This window comes from Eriocheir sinensis, unplaced genomic scaffold, assembly GCF_024679095.1.
Source record: "Eriocheir sinensis breed Jianghai 21 unplaced genomic scaffold, ASM2467909v1 Scaffold558, whole genome shotgun sequence".
NCBI classification, from domain to species: domain Eukaryota; kingdom Metazoa; phylum Arthropoda; class Malacostraca; order Decapoda; family Varunidae; genus Eriocheir; species Eriocheir sinensis.
In genome coordinates, this window is record NW_026111896.1 from 86,307 (window position 1) to 106,139 (window position 19,833).

The 19,833-nt window shown below is 42.4% G+C and overlaps 1 protein-coding gene across 3 annotated transcripts; it reads left to right on the forward strand.

The window, feature by feature from the left end:
• The first annotated feature begins 8,628 nt into the window (after positions 1-8,628).
• LOC126993093 (neogenin-like) lies at positions 8,629-17,063 on the forward strand. Of its 3 annotated transcripts, XR_007747347.1 has the most exons (7): positions 8,629-8,754; positions 10,464-10,622; positions 11,802-12,007; positions 12,770-12,869; positions 13,696-13,866; positions 14,505-14,693; positions 16,852-17,063. XR_007747347.1 is itself a non-coding variant. In XM_050851927.1 (4 exons), exons 2-4 carry the CDS (start codon positions 10,523-10,525, stop codon positions 12,797-12,799), a joined length of 336 nt encoding a protein of 111 aa, XP_050707884.1. In that variant the 5' UTR covers positions 8,629-8,754; positions 10,464-10,522; the 3' UTR covers positions 12,800-13,254. The 3 variants fall into 3 exon arrangements, 1 of the variants encoding a protein (XP_050707884.1); XR_007747346.1 differs by lacking the exons at positions 14,505-14,693; positions 16,852-17,063 and having other exon boundaries at positions 12,770-13,028; positions 13,696-14,040; XM_050851927.1 differs by lacking the exons at positions 13,696-13,866; positions 14,505-14,693; positions 16,852-17,063 and having other exon boundaries at positions 12,770-13,254.
• The last annotated feature ends 2,770 nt before the right edge of the window (positions 17,064-19,833 follow it).

A 19,833-nucleotide genomic window follows, 5' to 3' on the forward strand; every position in this document is an offset into this window, starting at 1 on the left:
AGGAAAGAATCAGTCATATTCAGGGGTGTAAAGGTCGAGTCTAATGAAGATGCAAGGACTAGCATTGCAAACATCACTCGCTATCTTCTGAATACCACTCCATCTATGTCTGATTTATTTTGTATTGATAGAAACAAGGGTCTTTACAGAGTTAAAATTGCCGATGATGACTCGCGAAGGAAGCTAGTGATGGAAGCAAAAAATCTTAGAAACAACCACGAGTTCAATGGCATTTATGTTAATAGGGATTTAACATTCAAACAAAGAAAAGAACTGTATGAGAGGCGACAAAGGAACAGGCTAGCTGGTGCCTCAGCTCAGCCTGTAGCCCAGCCTGCCAGTTCTGATTCTCTTGGCTCAACTCCCCTTTTACTACCCAACTAAATGTTAGTTTGTGTAATGTAAATAGTCTTATCAATAAGGTTGCATTTGTTAAGCACTTCTTATTTTCAAATAATGCACATGTATTAGGGGTTACTGAGACTTGGTTAATTAGTACTATTCCAGATGCTGCAGTTTCAATTACTAACTATAACTTATTCAGAAATGACGTTTCTGGTTCAGTTCATAAACATGGAGTTGGCATTTATTGACACAATTCTTACAGATGTCTCAACATGAACATCAAAACACCTAACGTCTGCTTAGTCTTTCTTCCAGATTACAAAATATTTATTGTAGTTGTTTATAGACCTCCCTCTTACTCTCTTCAAAAAAATAATAAACTCATAGATTTTCTAACAGATTTTTGTACTAACAGGGAAGTAATAGTGATTGGTGATTTTAACCTTCCTTCTATCTCTTGGTTACTAGGCGGTGTAAATAATGTAACAGCTAATACTGATAAACTTTTTCTAGACTGTTTCACCTCATTAGGCCTCACTCAGTGGATTGATGAGCCAACAAACATCAGGGCAGGCAATAATCTATTTCTCACTACTGAAACTGATCGAGTAGGCTCCTCTAATGTATTTCCCTCATTTCCCAACTGTGATCACTGTGTTATACTTTGTGGCTATATTTTCCAGTACAAACCTGTGAAGACAAATGTCAGCGCTGCATCCCCTTTCTGGCCTAAAGCCAATTTTAAGCAAATTAATCAATTCTTGTCCACTGTAGACTGGGACTTTGAATTCCAGAATATGAACTCTAATGATTCATACAATAAATTTTTGTCCTATATAAACTATCTTGGAAGAACATATGCTCCACAAAAAACTCTTCGCTCCTCATCAAGTGCCCCTTACAAATCATGGGAATACAAACCTCCTAGAGCTCTTATCAACATCCGAAAGAATGGTTGGAACCATTACAAACAGATGAGAGCAGTACATGCTTGAAACTCTGTACTTGCTTTTGAAGCTTTGCAAACATTTCTGGATGTAAATTACCAGTACAGGAACTATTCCACTCAGAAACAGATTTCTTATGAGGAGGACATCCTTAATAATTACTCAGTTAAGCCCAAATTATTTCACTTGTACATACGCGGGAAAAAAGTAGGCTGTCCTTCCGTTGGTCCTCTCGGTGATGCAGAAAACTTAGTATCCGACCCTAAAGAGATGGCTCAGCTCTTAGGTGGTGCTTTTTCCTCAGTGTTTACCATACCCTCTGGTCTTCCACAGTCACCACACCAAGTACATGATGGATCCTTTCACCAGATACACTTCACAGTTCATGATGTTGCTAGGGAACTCGGTGCTATTAACCCTTCCACTGCAATGGGACCTGACTCTGTTCATCCAGTATTACTAAAACATTGCTCCACTAATTTAGCATATCCTCTGTTTAAAATATTCGTTTCATCTATAAATTCGGAGGAGATTCCTGAAATTTGGAAAAAATCTTCAGTAGTACCTATTTTCAAGAAAGGTAAACGAAGTGATCCTCTTAACTATCGACCAGTAAGCCTCACTTCTGTTAGCTGTAAAATTTTAGAGAGAATAATTGTTGCTGCACTGCATAATTATTTGGAAGCCAATTCAATACTGAATGTCAACCAGTTTGATTTTCGCTCTGGCAAGTCTGTGGAGGATCAGCTCTTACTTACGTATGATGCAGTCTCTGAGTGGATGGACATGGGCAATATGGTTGATCTTATTCTCTTTGATTTTTCAAAAGCCTTCGACGCTGTTAATCACCAGATTCTATTTACTAAACTTAATTCAGTGGGCATTAATGGTGTTATTCTATCTTGGATCAAGACATTTCTATCCCATAGGACTATGGAAGTTGTAGTGGGCGGACAGATCAGTTCTTCATTTCCAGTAATTAGCGGTGTGCCACAGGGTTCTGTGTTAGGTCCTACTCTTTTCCTTATTTACATAAATCACATCTCCAATACTTTAGTATCAAACATAAAATTATTTGCTGATGATCTAAAACTTTATCTTCTAATAAAGCCTCAGAGCCTTAATACAGTGTTGGAGGGCATTAGTATTGTCCAAAGAGATATTGATTCTTTAATTAAAGTTGCAGAATCTTGGGACTTAAGGATTAATGCTGACAAAACTAAACTCATGAGCTTTGGCACCGACCTCCGTCAGTCTTATGATTTGGGCCCGTATTCATTTTATACTGTTAAAGGCAATCCCCTAAGTCTCAGTTTTGCTGCAGTAGATCTCGGCATAACCACTGATCCATCATTAAGATTCCATCACCATATCCAATCTGTAGTGTCAAAGGCTGCTGGTTTGTCATATTCCTTTCTTAAGTCAACCTTGTGTCGCTCACCTTCCTTTATGGTTAAACTATTCATTACACATGTACGTCCACTTCTTGAATTTGCATCCCCAGTATGGAACACAGGTTATATTACTGACTTATCTCTTCTAGAATCAGTTCAGCGTCGATGGACTAAGCTTATCACAGGTTGTGAGACTATGTCTTATGATCAGCGACTTAAAACTTTAGATCTTTACTATGTGAAAGGAAGACTACTGCGTGCAGATATTATTAAATGTTGGAAGATCTTCAATGGTATGTCAGCTATATCACCTACAGATCTATTCACCATGGCACCAACAAGGGATATTACTAGAGGGCACAAGTTCAAAATTTTTGTTCCTCACAGCACTTGCGAAGCCAGACATAGATTTTTCTCAGTTCGTGTGGTGAGGCTGTGGAACTCACTCCCCCCAGAGGTAGCAGAGTTAACCAACCTAATCTCTTTCAAGAAGGGACTTGCCGAGTTCCTGGGAGACACTTTATTTCATTACTGAGCTCAATCTACTTATTACCATTCTAAACAGGCTTTTAGCACACTTTCCAGTCTTATCTTTCTTTGTCTTGGATTTCTGTTGTTCTCTAATACACAAGACTGGCGTGCTAGCCACTGTGGGGTTCCCTCCAAGGGAGCCCAACCAGGTAAGAACCAGGTAAGAACAACCTCGACTCCCAAGGAGTGCCAGGCTGCGCTAAGTTTGGTTAGGTTATATTAGGTTAGACTAGGCTACGTTATGTTAGTATAAGTTATGTTATGTTAGATTAGGTTAGGTTAGGATGGGTTAGGTTAGGATAGTTAAGATTATGTTAGGTTAAATTAGGTTAGGTTTGATTAGGTGGTGTCGGGCCATCTCGGCCCATCGCTGTCTCGGCCCATTTCAAACGCCAACTCGGCCCATTTATATGACCAAGTCGGACCATTATCTCCACCAACTCGGACCATCTGTACAAGCTATACACCATTGTCTTTAAGAGACTTTTTGCATAAGGGTGAACTAATTTAATCCAATAATCACTCACTTACCATCGCAATTAGCAGTGATATGTAAAATTTTTAGTGATAAAGATAATAATAATAATAATAATAATAATAATAATAATAATAATAATAATAATATAAATTATTATTATTATTATTATTATTATTATTATTAATAATATTATCATTATTATTATTATTATTATTATTATTATTATTATTAATATTATCATTATTATTATTATTATTATTATTATTATTATTATTATTATTATTATTACTATTATTATTACACACACCCACACCCAGACACACTGCACACACGCTTGTCGCCTTATCTCCCATCCCATCCCTCCTCCCTCCCTTCCTCCCAGACTCTCCCTCCCAGTCCTTCCCTTCTCCCTCCCTGCTATCTCCCTCTTTCCTTTCCTCCAACCCCACCCTCCTTCCTCACACACACACACACAAAATATATAACTACCAAAATTCATACTAAGGAGCGAAACGTTCAGGTATCGAAACCGTTCCCATGACAACTGACCTCGTAAGCAAGCTAAGAAAATGAGTTGTATTAAAATGCTGAATGCATAACAAGTAGTGATTTTTGGGCCTAAATACATTTCTATAGTACTTAGCATTAAAAGTCAGCAAATTAATATTTTGTACTGAAACAATAAGTTTCATTAAAATATTGGTGGATGTATAACAAGTAGGGATTTTTACATGTATTTCTAGTTATCAATAAAGGGAGGTGACAGTAGTTGACGGTAGTTGACGGCAGTTGACGGTAGTTAGCAGTTAGCAGTTTGGTAAGTTCTCATGCAACTACCAGGCAGCAGTAGTTTACCAATTGAAAGACGGGACTGAAAAGCGAGGTATTAGGTTGTTTCACGAGGGGAAGACGAGGTGGTGGACTGCTTTGGGAAACAGGTTAGATTTCGCCTGCACTTCGAGGAGGAAGGACTGGTCAGTCAATATGGAGAGTAACTGTTTGGTCTGCGGGAATACCGTGCGCCCTTTACAGGTAAAATGAAATCTAAGTGTATTCTTATAATGTGATAATGACATATTGGTACGTGGATGAAAAACTGTGTGCGTGTGTATGTGCATGCGTTTAGAGAGCCTGAAGACTCTTTATTAATGATACTTTTATATTCTTTACAGGAGGCGTTGTTATGCGATAGATGCAGTTTGTGGCAACATCGCAAATGTGGAACTGGAATAACTAGGGACGAATATCGTGCAGCAGTTAGAGAAGGGAGGGAAATTGACTGGATGTGTCACCTGTGCTTCTCCCAAGTAAATGAAATCCCAGTGTTAGAAAATGGTGAATGTTCCTCGCCTATCAATGGTGCTGTGGCAGCAGGGACTCTGAAACAGAAAGTCCCAGTGAAATTGTGACATATGAAAAGATTTGTTCTTCCACACAGAGAGGGCAACATAAACTTATAGATAGTCTCGGGTATTCATACACAGTGAAAAGGAAAACTAACGTTTGTGTACATTGGCGTTGTTCTGTAAGAAATAGAAATACAACATGCCCAGTGGTAATAAAAGAACATAATAATGAGTATATTCGGGGAGAGATGGACCACTGCCATCCACCCGAAGCCTGCCCTGCCCTCTCAACAAAAGTGTCATCCATAGTTAAGAGAAAGGCAATGGAAGATGTCTTCCGCCCCGCAGCAGACATAGTAGACGAGGTTCTAAGGGAACACGTGGACCAAAATGTTCCTCTGACTTCACTTCCCGCTCCTATTAACTTGGCGCGTCAAGGAAACCGAAAACGCAGGGCAAACAGACCAGACGAGCCAGTTGACCTGAACTTTGATTTAAATGAGGATCACATACCATCAGAGTTTTTACAATATGATGTTCGTGTAGGTGAAAGGCGCCATTTGATTTTTGCTACTAATTATCAGCTGAAGTTACTTGCAAAGGCAAAACGATGGTATGCTGACGCTACTTTTAAAGTTGTGAGACAGCCCTTCACGCAGCTATTTAGTATTCATGCATTTGTGCAGCGTGATGGAAATTTTAAACAAGTTCCTCTTTTATTTGCGTTAATGTCTGGAAAACGGAGGAGAGACTATAAGAAAATTCTGGCTAAAACAAAGGAAATCCTAGGTGATAGTTTTAAATTAACGGAAATTTTAATTGATTTCGAGGCAAGCGTTTGGCGCGCAATTCCTGAAATCTTCCCAGAGGTTGAGATTCGTGGATGTGTATTTCATTGGGGCCAGGCCGTATGGAGGAAAATACAAGAACTTGGCCTTTAGAGTCCTTATACTAATGACGTAGATATGCACAAGTACTTAAGAAAGCTACTTTCTCTGCGTCGTTGATGAGCTGCCGTATCTGTGGGCCATCGAAAATGCCGGCCTTCAGCTTCTCAATGGTCAGTCGAGGAAAGGCTCGGCACAGGTAGTTGAAGCACCTCCCATCCTTGTCCAAAGCGCGCGTGAACTGTTTCATTAACCCAAGCTTCATGTGCAGCGGTGGGATCAATATCTTCTCCCGGTCAACAAGAGGTTCGTTTATGATGTTTCTCGCCCCAGGTACTAACTGCTCTCGCGCCGGCCACTCTTTCTTTACATAGTGCTGGGCTCTGTCTCGACTGTCCCACATACATATAAAGCATGGGTACTTTGTGAACCCGGACTGCTGACCAAGTAGAAAGTTCACCATCTTGAGGTCGACGCAGATGATCCATTGGTGCTGCTCATATTGGATTTTGTCGAGCACGTACTTCACTGCTTCATAGTTCTCTTCGAGAGTTGTGGAGTGCGCAAGAGGGATTGAGGCGAACTGGTTCCCGTTGAGGAGGAGCACACACTTCAAAGAGCGCTTGCAGCTGTCAATGAAGAGTCGCCAATCTCTCGGATCGTATTGAGAAGCGCCGAGTTTAACAAAAGACCGGCGACATCTCGGAAGTACACGAGGTCTTCCTCCTGGCAGAAGTAGCCCATGTAGTCCTCATGCCTTCTACGAAAGAAAGTGATACGCGCGTCCTCGCCAAGTAGATTTTTCTCTTTGAGTCTAGAGGCCAACAGCTCGGAGGAAGTCTTCGACAAGCTGAGATCCCGAACCAGATCATTAAGCTCACCTTGTGAAAAGGGCTGCGGACCATACTCCTCTTCTGTATCTCCTCCCTCGTCTGTAGTGGTGGCCTCGTCGTCGCTGTCAGGAAGCTCTCTGAACGCTGGTACAGGAATTTCTTCGCAGTGAGCAACTGGACGGCGGGCAGATGGAAGGTCGGGGTACTGGAGGCTGTGCCGATTCTTCCGGTTGATGCCAGTAGTATTGATGGCGCAGAAGTAACAATCCGATGCATGGTCAAACGGCTCCCTCCAAACCATCGGAATCCCAAACTTCAGTGAAGTTTTCGCGCCCTTCGTCCACCGCCGGAGGTATTCCACGCACGTCTTGCACACCGTGTGCGGTGCCCAGGACTTATCTTGGTCACCCAGCTTGACTTCAAAGTAAGCCTGGTAGGCGCGCTTCACAAATCCTGTGATGTTCTTCCTGTCCACTGACAGCGTGTATTCTCCGCAGATGTAGCAGAAAACGTCAGGATTATTCCTGCATGACCGTCGCGCCGAAGCCATATCAATGACCTGAAAAATATTTAAAAAAAATATATGTAATATGTAATAGCAGGATGCAGCTGACTGTCAGCAGGATGACTGACTGACACGTATGCAGCTAATTTAGAGAAGTAAGTTAGTTTTGTAATTCGATATATTCTTCAAGAAAAATATGATTGAACTCAAAACCCCTGATATTAGCATATGTATAGCTCGTCAGGTAGGCCTATGGCTGTATCTCAAAAAGTTGACCTGATAGAGCAAAATCAGTGTGATATTCGGACTCAGAACACCAAAATTAGTCAGAATCAGCTGAGAAACCCCTGACGATTTTTTGGTTGTTACCCTGTGAATTATAGGCGGACTGTGGGCCCGGCTGAGGTCGTACATAGGGTGTCAGGAGCCACTTCTTGGAGGGGTAGGCACTGTCTCCCAATAAGTGGCATCCTGCAGGGACCATACCCCTCTCGAACCCTGTGAACAGAGCACTTTCACGCAAGATACGTGCGTCATGGACAGACCCGGGCCAGTTTGCAGTTTGGTGTAAAATTCTCCCGTGTGTGTCACATACGATTTGCACATTTATAGAGTGGTGCCCTTTTCTGTTCACATACTCTGCCTCAAATTCCTTGGGTGCAACAATCCTCACATGTGTTCCGTCTACTGCCCCTACCACACCAGGAAATCCCGCAATTTCCTCAAACTCTCGCCGCTTCACCTGAGTTTCTTGCACAGTGAGGGGGAACTTGATGAAGCGTCTCACTATATGAGGCTGTGCAAGGGCGTACACAGTCTCCCGGGTGACCCTGCTGACGGTCTGTTGTGAAGGCCCCAAGTCGTCGCTGCTACACTGCTGCATTTTGCCCGTAGCAAGATACCTCAGTGTTACGAGGACCTTCATCTCAGGGGAGAGGGCTTGGTTCCTGTTTGTAGGAGCAGTCAAGGCCTCACGCACCAAATCGGTCACGAAGAGGCGCCCAATAACGAGACTCAGATATAGTTATCACCAAAGCCGTTGATTCCTGATGTGTTTTGGCAATGGTTAAGCGTCGAAAACCGGTACACGCACGAGGGCGAGATGATGAAGGCAAGTTATCCCAGCATCGTTTCCAGAATGTCGTACTCGGAGCATTACATTTACCAGCTTCTCCCGCATAAATATCACCAGGAAACAGGAATAATAAACCATTTCAACAATAACTACAAATAAATATCGTTATTGTGACCCAGGAAACAGTTTTGGGGATGGAAATTGGGAAATATGAGAAACTGAGTACGACAATCTGGCAACGTTGTACATAAATCCCAGCCATCAGCTGTTCAGTGTTTGTTTACCTCGCGCGGGGGAGTGAGGAAGGGACGCTGTGCTCCGTGCTTCCCCTTGTTATCCGTGTTATCCACGTGTCCACCCTTGTTATCCTCGTGCTGTAGCGGTGCCGTGGCGGGGGGTGTAGGCGTTGACATGTAAGCCCCGGTCATCTACCCTCCGTGCCCTATGGGGGTCCGTGGACGGGGCAGGTAGTTTGGGTTATTCTGAGTTTACGTGGAAGGTCAAAGTGTGTGGTCAGGGTCACCGGGGAAGGCTGTGAGGTCAGGTTATGGTCGGGGTCAGTCCTGTGGTGGTACCGGCTGGGTTGCTGAAGTGCTAGTCCCTGAGGTCAAGGCCAGGGTGCTGTTCCAGATTGTCAGCCGCCTCACAGCCTTGGTGCTGTATGAAGTGTTCAGTGTCCACACAACACACTGCCGGATTGCCTTGACGCTGCAAGTAGAAGGGGGGTTGAGGGGGGTGAAGGCCCCTCATTAGGTAGGTTAGGGCAAGTTAGGTTTGGTTAGTTTAGGCTTATTGGGCAGGCAGTGCGGGGAGCAGAAATATGCAGCGCAGGACGGGACATGGAAGCAGTGGCCCACTACACTTGCCGGTGTTGTGAGAAATACCTCCAGGCAGAAGTATGTCGCTGTGCTGTCCACCACTGTTGTGGCAACACTGGTGTTTGGAAGCAGAGAATGAGCTCTCCAAGATTCAAGCTTTTTCTGTAATAATTAGGACACCAGCATGAAAGCCTTGCAAAATCAAGCAAAACTGAACTTTTTAAAAAATCTATATTTCATTTTTTGCTGAGTACCTGCTTTTGGTGCATCAGCTTCGCATTTGTCGGAATTTATCAAAAACATTAGGGCATCAAGCATCTCATAGCATCCACTGTTTGATTTCTGGGGGACACTGGCTTTGGCTTCCAGTGTAACGCTCCACCCTCAACCTCTGGTCTTGAACGCCATCACCACTGACTTGACCACCCTTTTCACAGCGGCAGGCATCCACCCAAGGTCTTGAACCACCCCAGACAAAATGCAGCAGTCATTTGAGGGTGGAGCATAATATTCTGGAAGTGGACCCAAACACCTGGCCGCCCTAGTGTTTGGGGGGGGGGGGGAGGTGGTTATCGAGATGCTTGACGCCCTAATGTTTTTGATGAATTCCATCAAATGCGACACTGCATTTGCAGGCACTCAGCAAATACTGTAATACAAACAGAATTTTTCTAAAGAGTTCACTTCTGCTTGCTCCACAGCCTGACTTTCATGCAGAAACGAATTTTAAAGAGGAGAACCTTGCATCGGTCATTTATTTCCTCTCGTTTACCAATAAATAAAACGACGAGAATGATCTGCTACATTTTTGTTAACAACAGTGTCACTCATTGTACTGAAGTGTAATTGCCACAAGCCCCAGAGAAACAGGGAATTTACAATAATTGAAAAAATAGTTCAAGCCGGGTGGACCCTGTGACCTAAAACCCACGGACTGGAACTCTGAATATACCTCACTGGAGGGAACTTAGTCTGTTAACCTGTCCGCTGCGGTTGGCACGGATTTGGATTTCACTGTTAGCCTAGTCTCATATATATACTAGTCTCATGTCTTTCTCTGTCTCTGTGGTGGATAGTGGAGTGTTTCCCATGTGGCATTGGTGTGCTGAATATCCTCTCCCAAAGTGCAGGACTTTACATTTTCTTCATTGAATTGTAGCAGCCACTTTTTGTTCCACTCCTGTAGCTTGATGAGGTCTTCTGCTAGGAAATGCACAGTCAAGGGGTCAAATATAATTTTCCCATTTCATTTCAACAGAGTAAATTTTAATGTGTTATCTGTAGTGTCTTGTGGTTCATTACAGCCGTGGCGCTGACTGACCACATCAGGGTGTGCTGGCAGCCCCCCGCACAGCACAATGTGATGCTGTGCGGCTACACCATTGCCTGGGACCGAGGCGTGGCGGACATCTACTCCAAGAGCGTGGACAGCAAGCAGCGCGGTTACATCATTGATAAGCTGGGTGTGTAAGATGATCATTTGTGACTAATTTTCCATTTTCTGGCCTAGTAGTATGCAGACCTGCAGTGTGATTCTCCACAAGACAGGGATTTTGAATGAGCCACTTCTACATTTGTGTTGAGCAAAGAGAAAGTAAAGAATTTGTTAGCCCGTCAAACGGATTGGCACGGATTTGCCTTCACTGTTAGTCTGGTAACCTTTCTCTGCCTCTCTGGTGGATAGTGGAGTGTTTCGCATGTGGTATTGGTGTGCTGGATATCCCCTCCCAAGGTGCAGGACTTTACATTTTTCTTCACTGAATTTTAGTAGAAACATTTTGATCCATTTCTATAGCTTGGTGAGGTCTTCTGGTAGGAAATCCACAGTCAATGGGTTAAATGATATCATAGTTTCACCCCCCCCCCCCCCCCAAAAAAAATGATGATGGGGTCCATAACAAGTTTTCATTTAAGCTAAGTAAAGTGAAGGTAGAGATCTTGTTAAGTAGATCATAGTTAAACATTTATTGAGTCTGTTAACATTTCACACACACACACACACACACACACACACACACACACACACACACACACAAACACACACAGAAAAGTATTTGTAAACACACCATCATAAAAGTTAGCTCTCCATATTGTGAAGACCCTGGACCATGAGAGCAATTATTGAGGGAAAGGAGGTGGTATTCTAAGCTGCCATTTTCAGACTCATCATCGTTCAGGCTCATTCCTCTGTCTGCCCTGAACTCTCAGATATTTCCTGGGTGGTCATAATGTTAGTCAGGTTATTCATTGGTTATCCATGGCCTGTTATCTGTCTTTCTACCTGTTATTCTACCTGTTGTCTGTTAGTCTATCTTATTTGTTATCTGTTCTGCCCAGTTTAACCCCTTGACTGCGGATTTCCTAGCAGCAGACCTCGCCAAGCTACAGGAATGGAACAAAAAGCTACAATTCAATGAAGAAAAGTGTAGTCCTGCACCTTGGGAGGGGATATCCAGCACACCAATACCACATGGGAAACACTCCACTATCCACCACAGACAGCGAGAGAAAGACCTGGGACTATGTTACCAGGCTACCATTGAAGGCAAAATCCGTGCCAATCGCAGCGGACGGGTTAAGGGTCGTGAAAAAATTGTTGTATTGTTACGATTAGGTCCATAACAAGTTCTCCGTCTCCTCAGAACCCAACATGGAGTTTGTGATAAGCCTGCGAGCCTTCAACAACGTGGGTGACGGGCAACCGGTGTACCAGTATGTCCGCACCCAGCCAGAGGAGGAGGAGGTGGTGGCACCCACGCTGGACCCGGCGGTGTGGGTGAAGGCCGTGGTGCTGACACCCTTCACCGTGGTGCTGCAGTGGGCGGACACCATGCTGAGCAAGAACCAGGTGATTATTTTTTTTTTTTTTTTATTATTTATTTATTTACTTTTTTCAAGGGAGGCAACTCAAGGTAAACAAATTAAACAACAATTAAAAGGCCACTAGATGCCGTTCCAAATACAAGCATGAAGAATGGGAGGTCAAAAGAGGTCAGTTTTGGGTAGTGTTGCTGGGCTGCTTCAGGGAGGGCAGTCATCAGCTGGAAAATATATGTTTTATCTCATGTTCTTTGTGCACTGTGTCACAGACTTGCCACTTGCATCAACACAGCTGTGGAAAAGTTAGTCATTTGTCAAGGAACTTATTCACCACCTACACATTCTTGTTTCTCTGCACACACTCCCTTATTCACCTCATATCCACCTCTCCACATCCTTATTCGTAACTTGCATCCTTCTCCCTCCTACAAACAGCCCCTCATTCACCTCATATCTTCCTCTCTATATCCTTATCCATTACTTACTCATACTCTCGTCCCAGCAAACTCCCTTATTCGCCTCACGTCCACCTCACACATCCTTATTCATAACTCATGCATCCTCTTTTTCCTGCAAACAGTCCCTTATACACCTCATATCCTCCTTCATACATCCTTATCCTTCACTTACACATCCTCTTTTTCCTGCAAGCACTCCCTCACACCCTTCCTATCCTCCTGTCATTCATGTCTCATTTCACAAGCCAGTCCTTCATCCAGTGACCTTTCTTATGTTTTCCCTCCGTCCTTGTACCTGACTCCCTGTTAATACTGACCTTTGACTCCTGCAGTACAACAGCTGCACTACCTTCTCGTCCTAATCCTCCAGCCGCTACGTCAACGCCACGGATGTGACCTGCCTCATTGACAGCCTCAAGCCATCAACAGTGTGTGAGTTTGCTGTGAAGACCATCAGGGTGAGACCACAGTGCTGGAAGCCTTCGTTCTTCTTTCAGTAAATATTCACTCAGTCCTGCAACACTTCTCAAGGAAATCCTGCACAGCTGAATCCTTGCTGTGATGAGGCACAGAGAAATTATGACTCATAGGGTGAGCTATTATTAGTGTTTGAGATATTGATTTTTTCACCGACCTTTTGCAAGTACTTAAAAATGGACCTTACATAATGGTATTAGAAACAGCACAGCAGGGTTGGCAATGATTTAATCAAATTGATTTAATCAAATGATTAAATCATTGATTTTATTTGTATTTTTTCTGAGTAAAAGTATTCCATAGGTTAAATGATGTGCTCCAAAGATGATAAAGTAAAAACCTATTCATGTGCAATGATTCATTTATTATCTTCAAAGTATATAAAAAAAGGTTCCTACATTATTATATCCTCTTGCGTTAATGTTGCCAACTTGACATGTTTTTTACTAGGTAAAAAATCAGCCTCCTTTAGTCTTTACTAACTTGGCCGGCAGTGTATCATAATAGCAACCAAGGTTTGCAACCAAACCGTAACAGAATAAAAGTAGATATTCTTCTGTATGGTAATAATATAATATTCTGTCATGAAAATGACAACTTCAGGCAACTCTGTCTGTCCTAAACCTGCTCCTGTACCAACTACAAACAAGTACTGAACAAGTATGTATCTGGATCCTTGACTGTGCTATAAATGTATAAATGATATAAATGTATGATGGGGGAACTTTGAAGTTTTGGTGTGCCAAAATCACACTTTTTCTCACACACTTGTCCCCATCAGGTTTGGCGTGAGTCCCCCTATAGCCTGGTGGCCCAGCCGTCCTGGCCCTCCCTGGCCAGCCGTCCACCACCACCTTCACCCAGCAGCCGTCCACCACCACCTTCACCCAGCAGCCGTCCACCACCACCTTCACCCGGCAGCCGCTGCAGCGGAACAACGGGAGGATCACAGGTGAGCTGATGGGTTACCAGGATGGCATCTTCAAATTATAAAAATAAAAAAAGAGTCAGTGTGCCAAACCACAGTGATGTACTAGACTACATAGTTAAGGGAACACACCTTCACTGACATGGAAAAGACCTGGATATATAGTAAATAAACAGTGACTTAGGTCGTGGTGGTGGGCAGCGTGGGCCAGGCAGGAAGCAAGAACCATACATCTTGTCAGCCACTATAAATACAATTTGCCTGAGCCACTACTGGGCTGGGGTCATCCAAGAGGCCCCTCCAAAGAGCCTACTGGAGCTATGGGCAGCACTTAACCCAGTAGCTGCAGGGATCATGTTTCTGAAAGGCCACTCTAAGCACTGCCTTGGGCCGACCATCAGGACCCACCGGGAAGAAGCCTACCGGCACAATAGGCCGCGACGTAAAAGAGAGAGAGAGAGAGAAAAAATCATCACTCAGGCAAACCATTTTATAATATATATCAATGCATTTGTGATCAGTTTATGCATCCTCTATTTTGGGGGCTTATATCATAGCAAAAATTAGGCCCGTCGCTGCTACACGGTAAAGCCACAAATTTTGCCTGTCACTGGTACACGGTTAAAAAAAGATTATTGAGAGAGTAATTTTGTTTGTTCCAGGCTACGTGATATTCCTCACCACGGACCAAACTGTCAGTGACTGGGTGATGGGGGAAGTGACGGGGGACTGGCTCACCCTCTCTGTCCATGGACTGACGCCTTCAAGGAAGTATTTGCACAAGATGCACACTCACAATGTCAAAGGTTTTGGTCCATTATCCTCCGTGGAAAGCTTCACGACTCTTCCAGGTAAGGAAGTGTTAGTTTTAGGGAGCCGTCATTGCTGTGGTGCATCAGTCACTGTTCTCCCAGTTATGCACATGTTGTGTCCCACCACACTGTCCCTCATCATGGAGCACTCCCTCCCTGAGGCTGACCTGAGGCCCATTACCTGCATGCTGTGTGTTGTGGTGCATCAGTCACTGTTCTCCCAGTTATGCACATGTTGTGTCCCACCATACTGTCCCTCATCATGGAGCACTCCCTCCCTGAGGCTGACTTGAGGCCCATTACCTGCATGCTCTGTGAATGCCACCTCTGGCTCTATGGGCATGTGGGTAAACCCTGCTTACCAGGTTGTTTATGTAAGAGACAATCCTTAGTAAAGAGTGTGCCCAGAAAGTTGGGTTAGAGCAGATTGATGGATCCTGCTGGGAGGTACAGTCGCGATATGAAGTGATGTCGCCGCTCTCAAAATGTTTCGTACGGGAGCATTTGAAGGTAACGGAAGTGATGTGTATTTATTATTTATGTTATAATGTTCCCTTTTAATGATAATCTATAATACGTTGTGATGTAAAACACGGTAAAATAACATAGTAGTACCTGAACTACAATTATACATTCATTTGTTTAAAAAAATGCGACTGCGAATGTCATGTGTTGTTTTCAGTACCGAAGACAACCTTGAAATGATTTAGCTCACGTCGTGTGCTTATCTTTCCAAAACAGTTGTTATACGTTGTTCAGATTTAGCTATATATATATATATATATATATATATATATATATATATATATATATATATATATATATATATATATATATATATATATATATATATATATATATATATATATATATATATATATATATATATATATATATATATATATATATATTCTGTGTCATACCATGAACTGTCTTCTGCAGTTATTAATACACACGCACAGTATGACACGAAGGGAATGGACAGTTGGTGGCATTACTTTGCGTTTTATTGATTAAGAAACGATCAAATAATAAGGTTTCACATTAAACACCTTTTATTCACTATTTCTTATCATAAGCATGGCCACTGGAATATATAGTAAAATTGCTCAGTAACGATGATGAATGAAGAATGCCTTCATAGGTAGGGTTGCCATAATTATCTGAACTATCAAAATTCCGGACGCCTCTACGAACACTCGACCATAGCCTAATGTTTGGCAACGCTGCCATTAGCCTACCCGCCCGACCACCACCTCCATTTCAAAGCCATATATTCTTATTTCCCCACCTTCCTCGATTATTCTGTGGCACTTATAAGCTGTGGACATGTTCCACTGATCACCTCCAAGCATTAGAAGTCTACATGAAGCTTTTGTCATCGTTATATTGACCAAGAAAGGCAATGATGTTTGCGATCGGCGGCAAAGAGTGAGTTACAAAACACGACTATTATGAAGCTATATATTCTTATTTTTCCATCTCCCACTATCCCTCGGTAGTTATAGGCTGTGGGCATCTTCCCTTGATCACTATCATGCATTAGAAGTCCACGGAAAGCTTTTGTTATCGTTATGTTGACCACGAAAGGCAAAGAGTGAGTCAGGGCTGAATAATAGGTATGGTGCGCGGGCGATGACGTCATCATACGAGAGTATAAATTCAATAAACTACGCCATCCTAGTTTAGGATATCGACTAATTATGCATGTCCTATATATTGTGCATATGGTAGATTTAGTGTTGTCAACAATGATCATGAAAAGATAATTTTACTTTCTGTTTGAGTAATATGTCGATATTTGGACTTCATTTGACTTGTTCCTTGGTGAACGAAAACACTTTGTGTCAAAATATTTCGACAACTCTTCGTAAGACATCATTGAAAATTTCTTTTCTATTTTTTTCTAGCTTGTAAAATATATTTAGTTAAGTTGTGATGAAGATACAGGAAAATAATGGTACTCTTCAAAATATATAACGATACTTGCGTGATCGAAAATAAACGTACACGGCAACATCACTTCATATCGCGACTGTACATGGTATGGGGAAGGTGCCTGCATGGGGACCTGCACAGAGGAACCGCCAAGAATGGTGTCATAGTTTGGGTGAGGCAGGCTGGCAGAGGCCCCCATTGATTGACTGATTGATTAAGCCAATGTTAAAAATATTATACATCTGCTCCTGTGTTCCAGCTGTTGACAAGAGCATCGGTGAGCCCCCTGGCTGGTGTGTGGAGCGAGAGGCCTGATTGTGCTGGTGATCGCTGGCGTGGCAGGAGCCATGACCAGCTGGGGGCCTTCTTGGCCACCACACTGTACTGCCGCGGGTCAAGGCAGAGCCCAGGCCAAGCATTGTGTAAGGTGGCAGGACAGTTTCTTGTTGGTGTGTTTCATCCCATGACTCATTTCAGCAATCCTTTACACTGACTGCAGGAACTTTTATTCACTTTGTAATATGGAGAACAAGGCTGCAGGGCATAGTCCTAAAGACTTAAGTTTGCCAAGATTAGAGGAAGAAAAAGAAAGGTAAACTTGTTCTTAGGAAATGTTCAAGATGGACTTTCATTTTGTGCTATACATAGTTGCAGGGTAACAAGTGACCTCTGTTTGTGATATCTGTGTCTCTTGGTGGAGCAGCTAACACGTGTTTCTAACTTGTGATTGCTTGCAGTGTGCTGGCTGGGAGCTATTTCTTTAAATGAATTCAAATATGCTTTGTTGAACTCAAACCTCATGCCTTTAACATCCATCCTGTTTTGAAGATTTCATACTCACAGATACTCACAGATGACTTCTGGAAGAGGCCCCTTCAGGCCTGTGACTCCAGTTCCAAACTTACTATATCCTGGTCTGGGTGCCGGACGCGCTGGCCAGCTTCAATACTTGCTCTGTAATCGTATTTTATACTTTGTCCTTTCCATATTTTATCCAGTTTCTTTTCAAAACTTATAACAGACTCTGCATTCACCACTTCTTCCGGCAGACTATTCCAAGTATTTACCACTCTGTTACAGAAAGCATATTTCCTCTTGTCCAACCTTGACCTGCTCTTGTACAACTTTTTACTGTGTCCTCTTGTTCCTGCATCTACACTCATGGTAAATAAGTCCCCACATACTTCTCCATCATATATTCTGCTTAATATTTTGTAAGTTTCAATCATATCTCCTCGTACTCTTCTATATGCCAGTGTTGGTAAATCAAGTTTAATCAGTCTTTCCTCATATGTCATGTTCTTAAGTGTTGGGATTTGTTTGGTGGCTCTTCTCTGGACATTTTCAATAGTTTCGATGTCTTTCTTTTTAAAAGGGCACCATACTTGATTTGCGTATTCAAGGTGAGGGCGTACCATTGCAGTAAACAAGGCCTTGAACTTTGACTCATCCAAAGTTATAAATGTTCTAATAATTCCCACAATCTTGTTTGCCTTGTTTACTTTTCAGCCAGGTGTTCATCAAAACTCAAATTATTGTCAATTATTACTCCTAAATCCTTTTCATGTTTAACCTCCCGTAATTCTCCTTCCATTTTGTATATAAAACTCTCTTCCTGAGCACTTCCGATTCTCATGACACAACACTTTTGGGGGTGAAACCTTAACAACCATTTCTTAGACCAACTTTCCATTCTCAGTAAGTCTTCTTGCAATGCCTCACAGTCTTCCTTATTCTTAATTTCCTTAAACAATTTGGTGTCATCTGCGTACAAAAATACACTGCTGTTATGGATTTCTTCTACCAGGTCATTCACATATATCACGAACAAGAGTGGACCCAAACTGATCCCTGAGGCACGCCACTTATAACTTCTTTCATTTCTGACCTCTCCCCATTCACAATGACCGTTGTTTCCTACCACACAAAAATATTTCATCCAGTCAAGTAGTTCTCCAGTAATATTATAACTCCTGAGTTTTTCAAGCAACCGTCTATGGGGGACTGTATCGAAGGCTTTCCTTAAATCACAATAAGCCACATCCACTGCACATCCTTTATCAACAGACTCGGTCCACATATCCAACACTTGAATCAGCTGTAGTACGGTAGACCTCCCTGGTAAGAAGCCATACTGTCTTTTGCTAAATAATTTATTACTCTCCATGTGTTTCATAATGTTTTCCTCACGATGGTTTCCATAACCTTACTTAATACACTAGTAAGACTCACAGGTCTGTAATTGCTTGGATCACTCTTATCCCCTTTCTTAAATATTGCTGTAATATTAGCAGTTTTCCACTCCCAGGGAACTTGACGCATTTTCATGGATTTTTTTTTTTTTTTCATCCATCCTGTTTTGAAGATTTCATACTCACAGATACTCACAGATGACTTCTGGAAGAGGCCCTTCAGGCCTGTGACTCCCGCGCTGGCCATCTTCAATACTTGCTCTGTAATCATATTTTATACTTTGTCCTTTCCATATTTTATCCAGTTTCTTTTCAAAACTTATAACAGACTCTGCATTCACCACTTCTTCCGGCAGACTATTCCAAGTATTTACCACTCTGTTACAGAAAGCATATTTCCTCTCGTCCAACCTTGACCTGCTCTTGTACAACTTTTTACTGTGTCCTCTTGTTCCTGCATCTACACTCATGGTAAATAAGTCCCATACTTCTCCATCATATATTCTGCTTAATATTTTGTAAGTTTCAATCATATCTCCTCGTACTCTTCTATATGCCAGTGTTGGTAAATCAAGTTTAATCAGTCTTTCCTCATATGTCATGTTCTTAAGTGTTGGGATTTGTTTGGTGGCTCTTCTGGACATTTTCAATAGTTTCGATGTCTTTCTTTTAAAAGGGCACCATACTTGATTTGCGTATTCAAGGTGAGGGCGTACCATTGCAGTAAACAAGGCCTTGAACTTTGACTCATCCAAAGTTATAAATGTTCTAATAATTCCCACAATCTTGGCCTTGTTTACTCAGCCAGGTGTTCATCAAAACTCAAATTATTGTCAATTATTACTCCTAAATCCTTTTCATGTTTAACCTCCGTAATTTTTCTTCCATTTTGTATATAAAACTCTCTTCCTGAGCACTTCCGATTCTCATGACACAACACTTTTGGGGGCGTTGAAACCTTAACAACCATTTCTTAGACCCCAACTTTCCATTCTCAGTAAGTCTTCTGCAATGCCTCACAGTCTTCTTAAGTTCTTAATTTCCTTAAA

What these genes read in the sequence shown, in the direction of transcription:
- LOC126993093 (XM_050851927.1), top strand. Translation starts at nt 10,523, where the DNA reads ATGCTGTGCGGCTACACCATTGCCTGGGACCGAGGCGTGGCGGACATC. An exon ending in TTACATCATTGATAAGCTGG is followed by an intron (nt 10,623 to 11,801) that starts GTGTGTAAGATG and finishes CCGTCTCCTCAG; the next exon opens with AACCCAACATGGAGTTTGTG. An exon ending in CCATGCTGAGCAAGAACCAG is followed by an intron (nt 12,008 to 12,769) that starts GTGATTATTTTT and finishes TGACTCCTGCAG; the next exon opens with TACAACAGCTGCACTACCTT.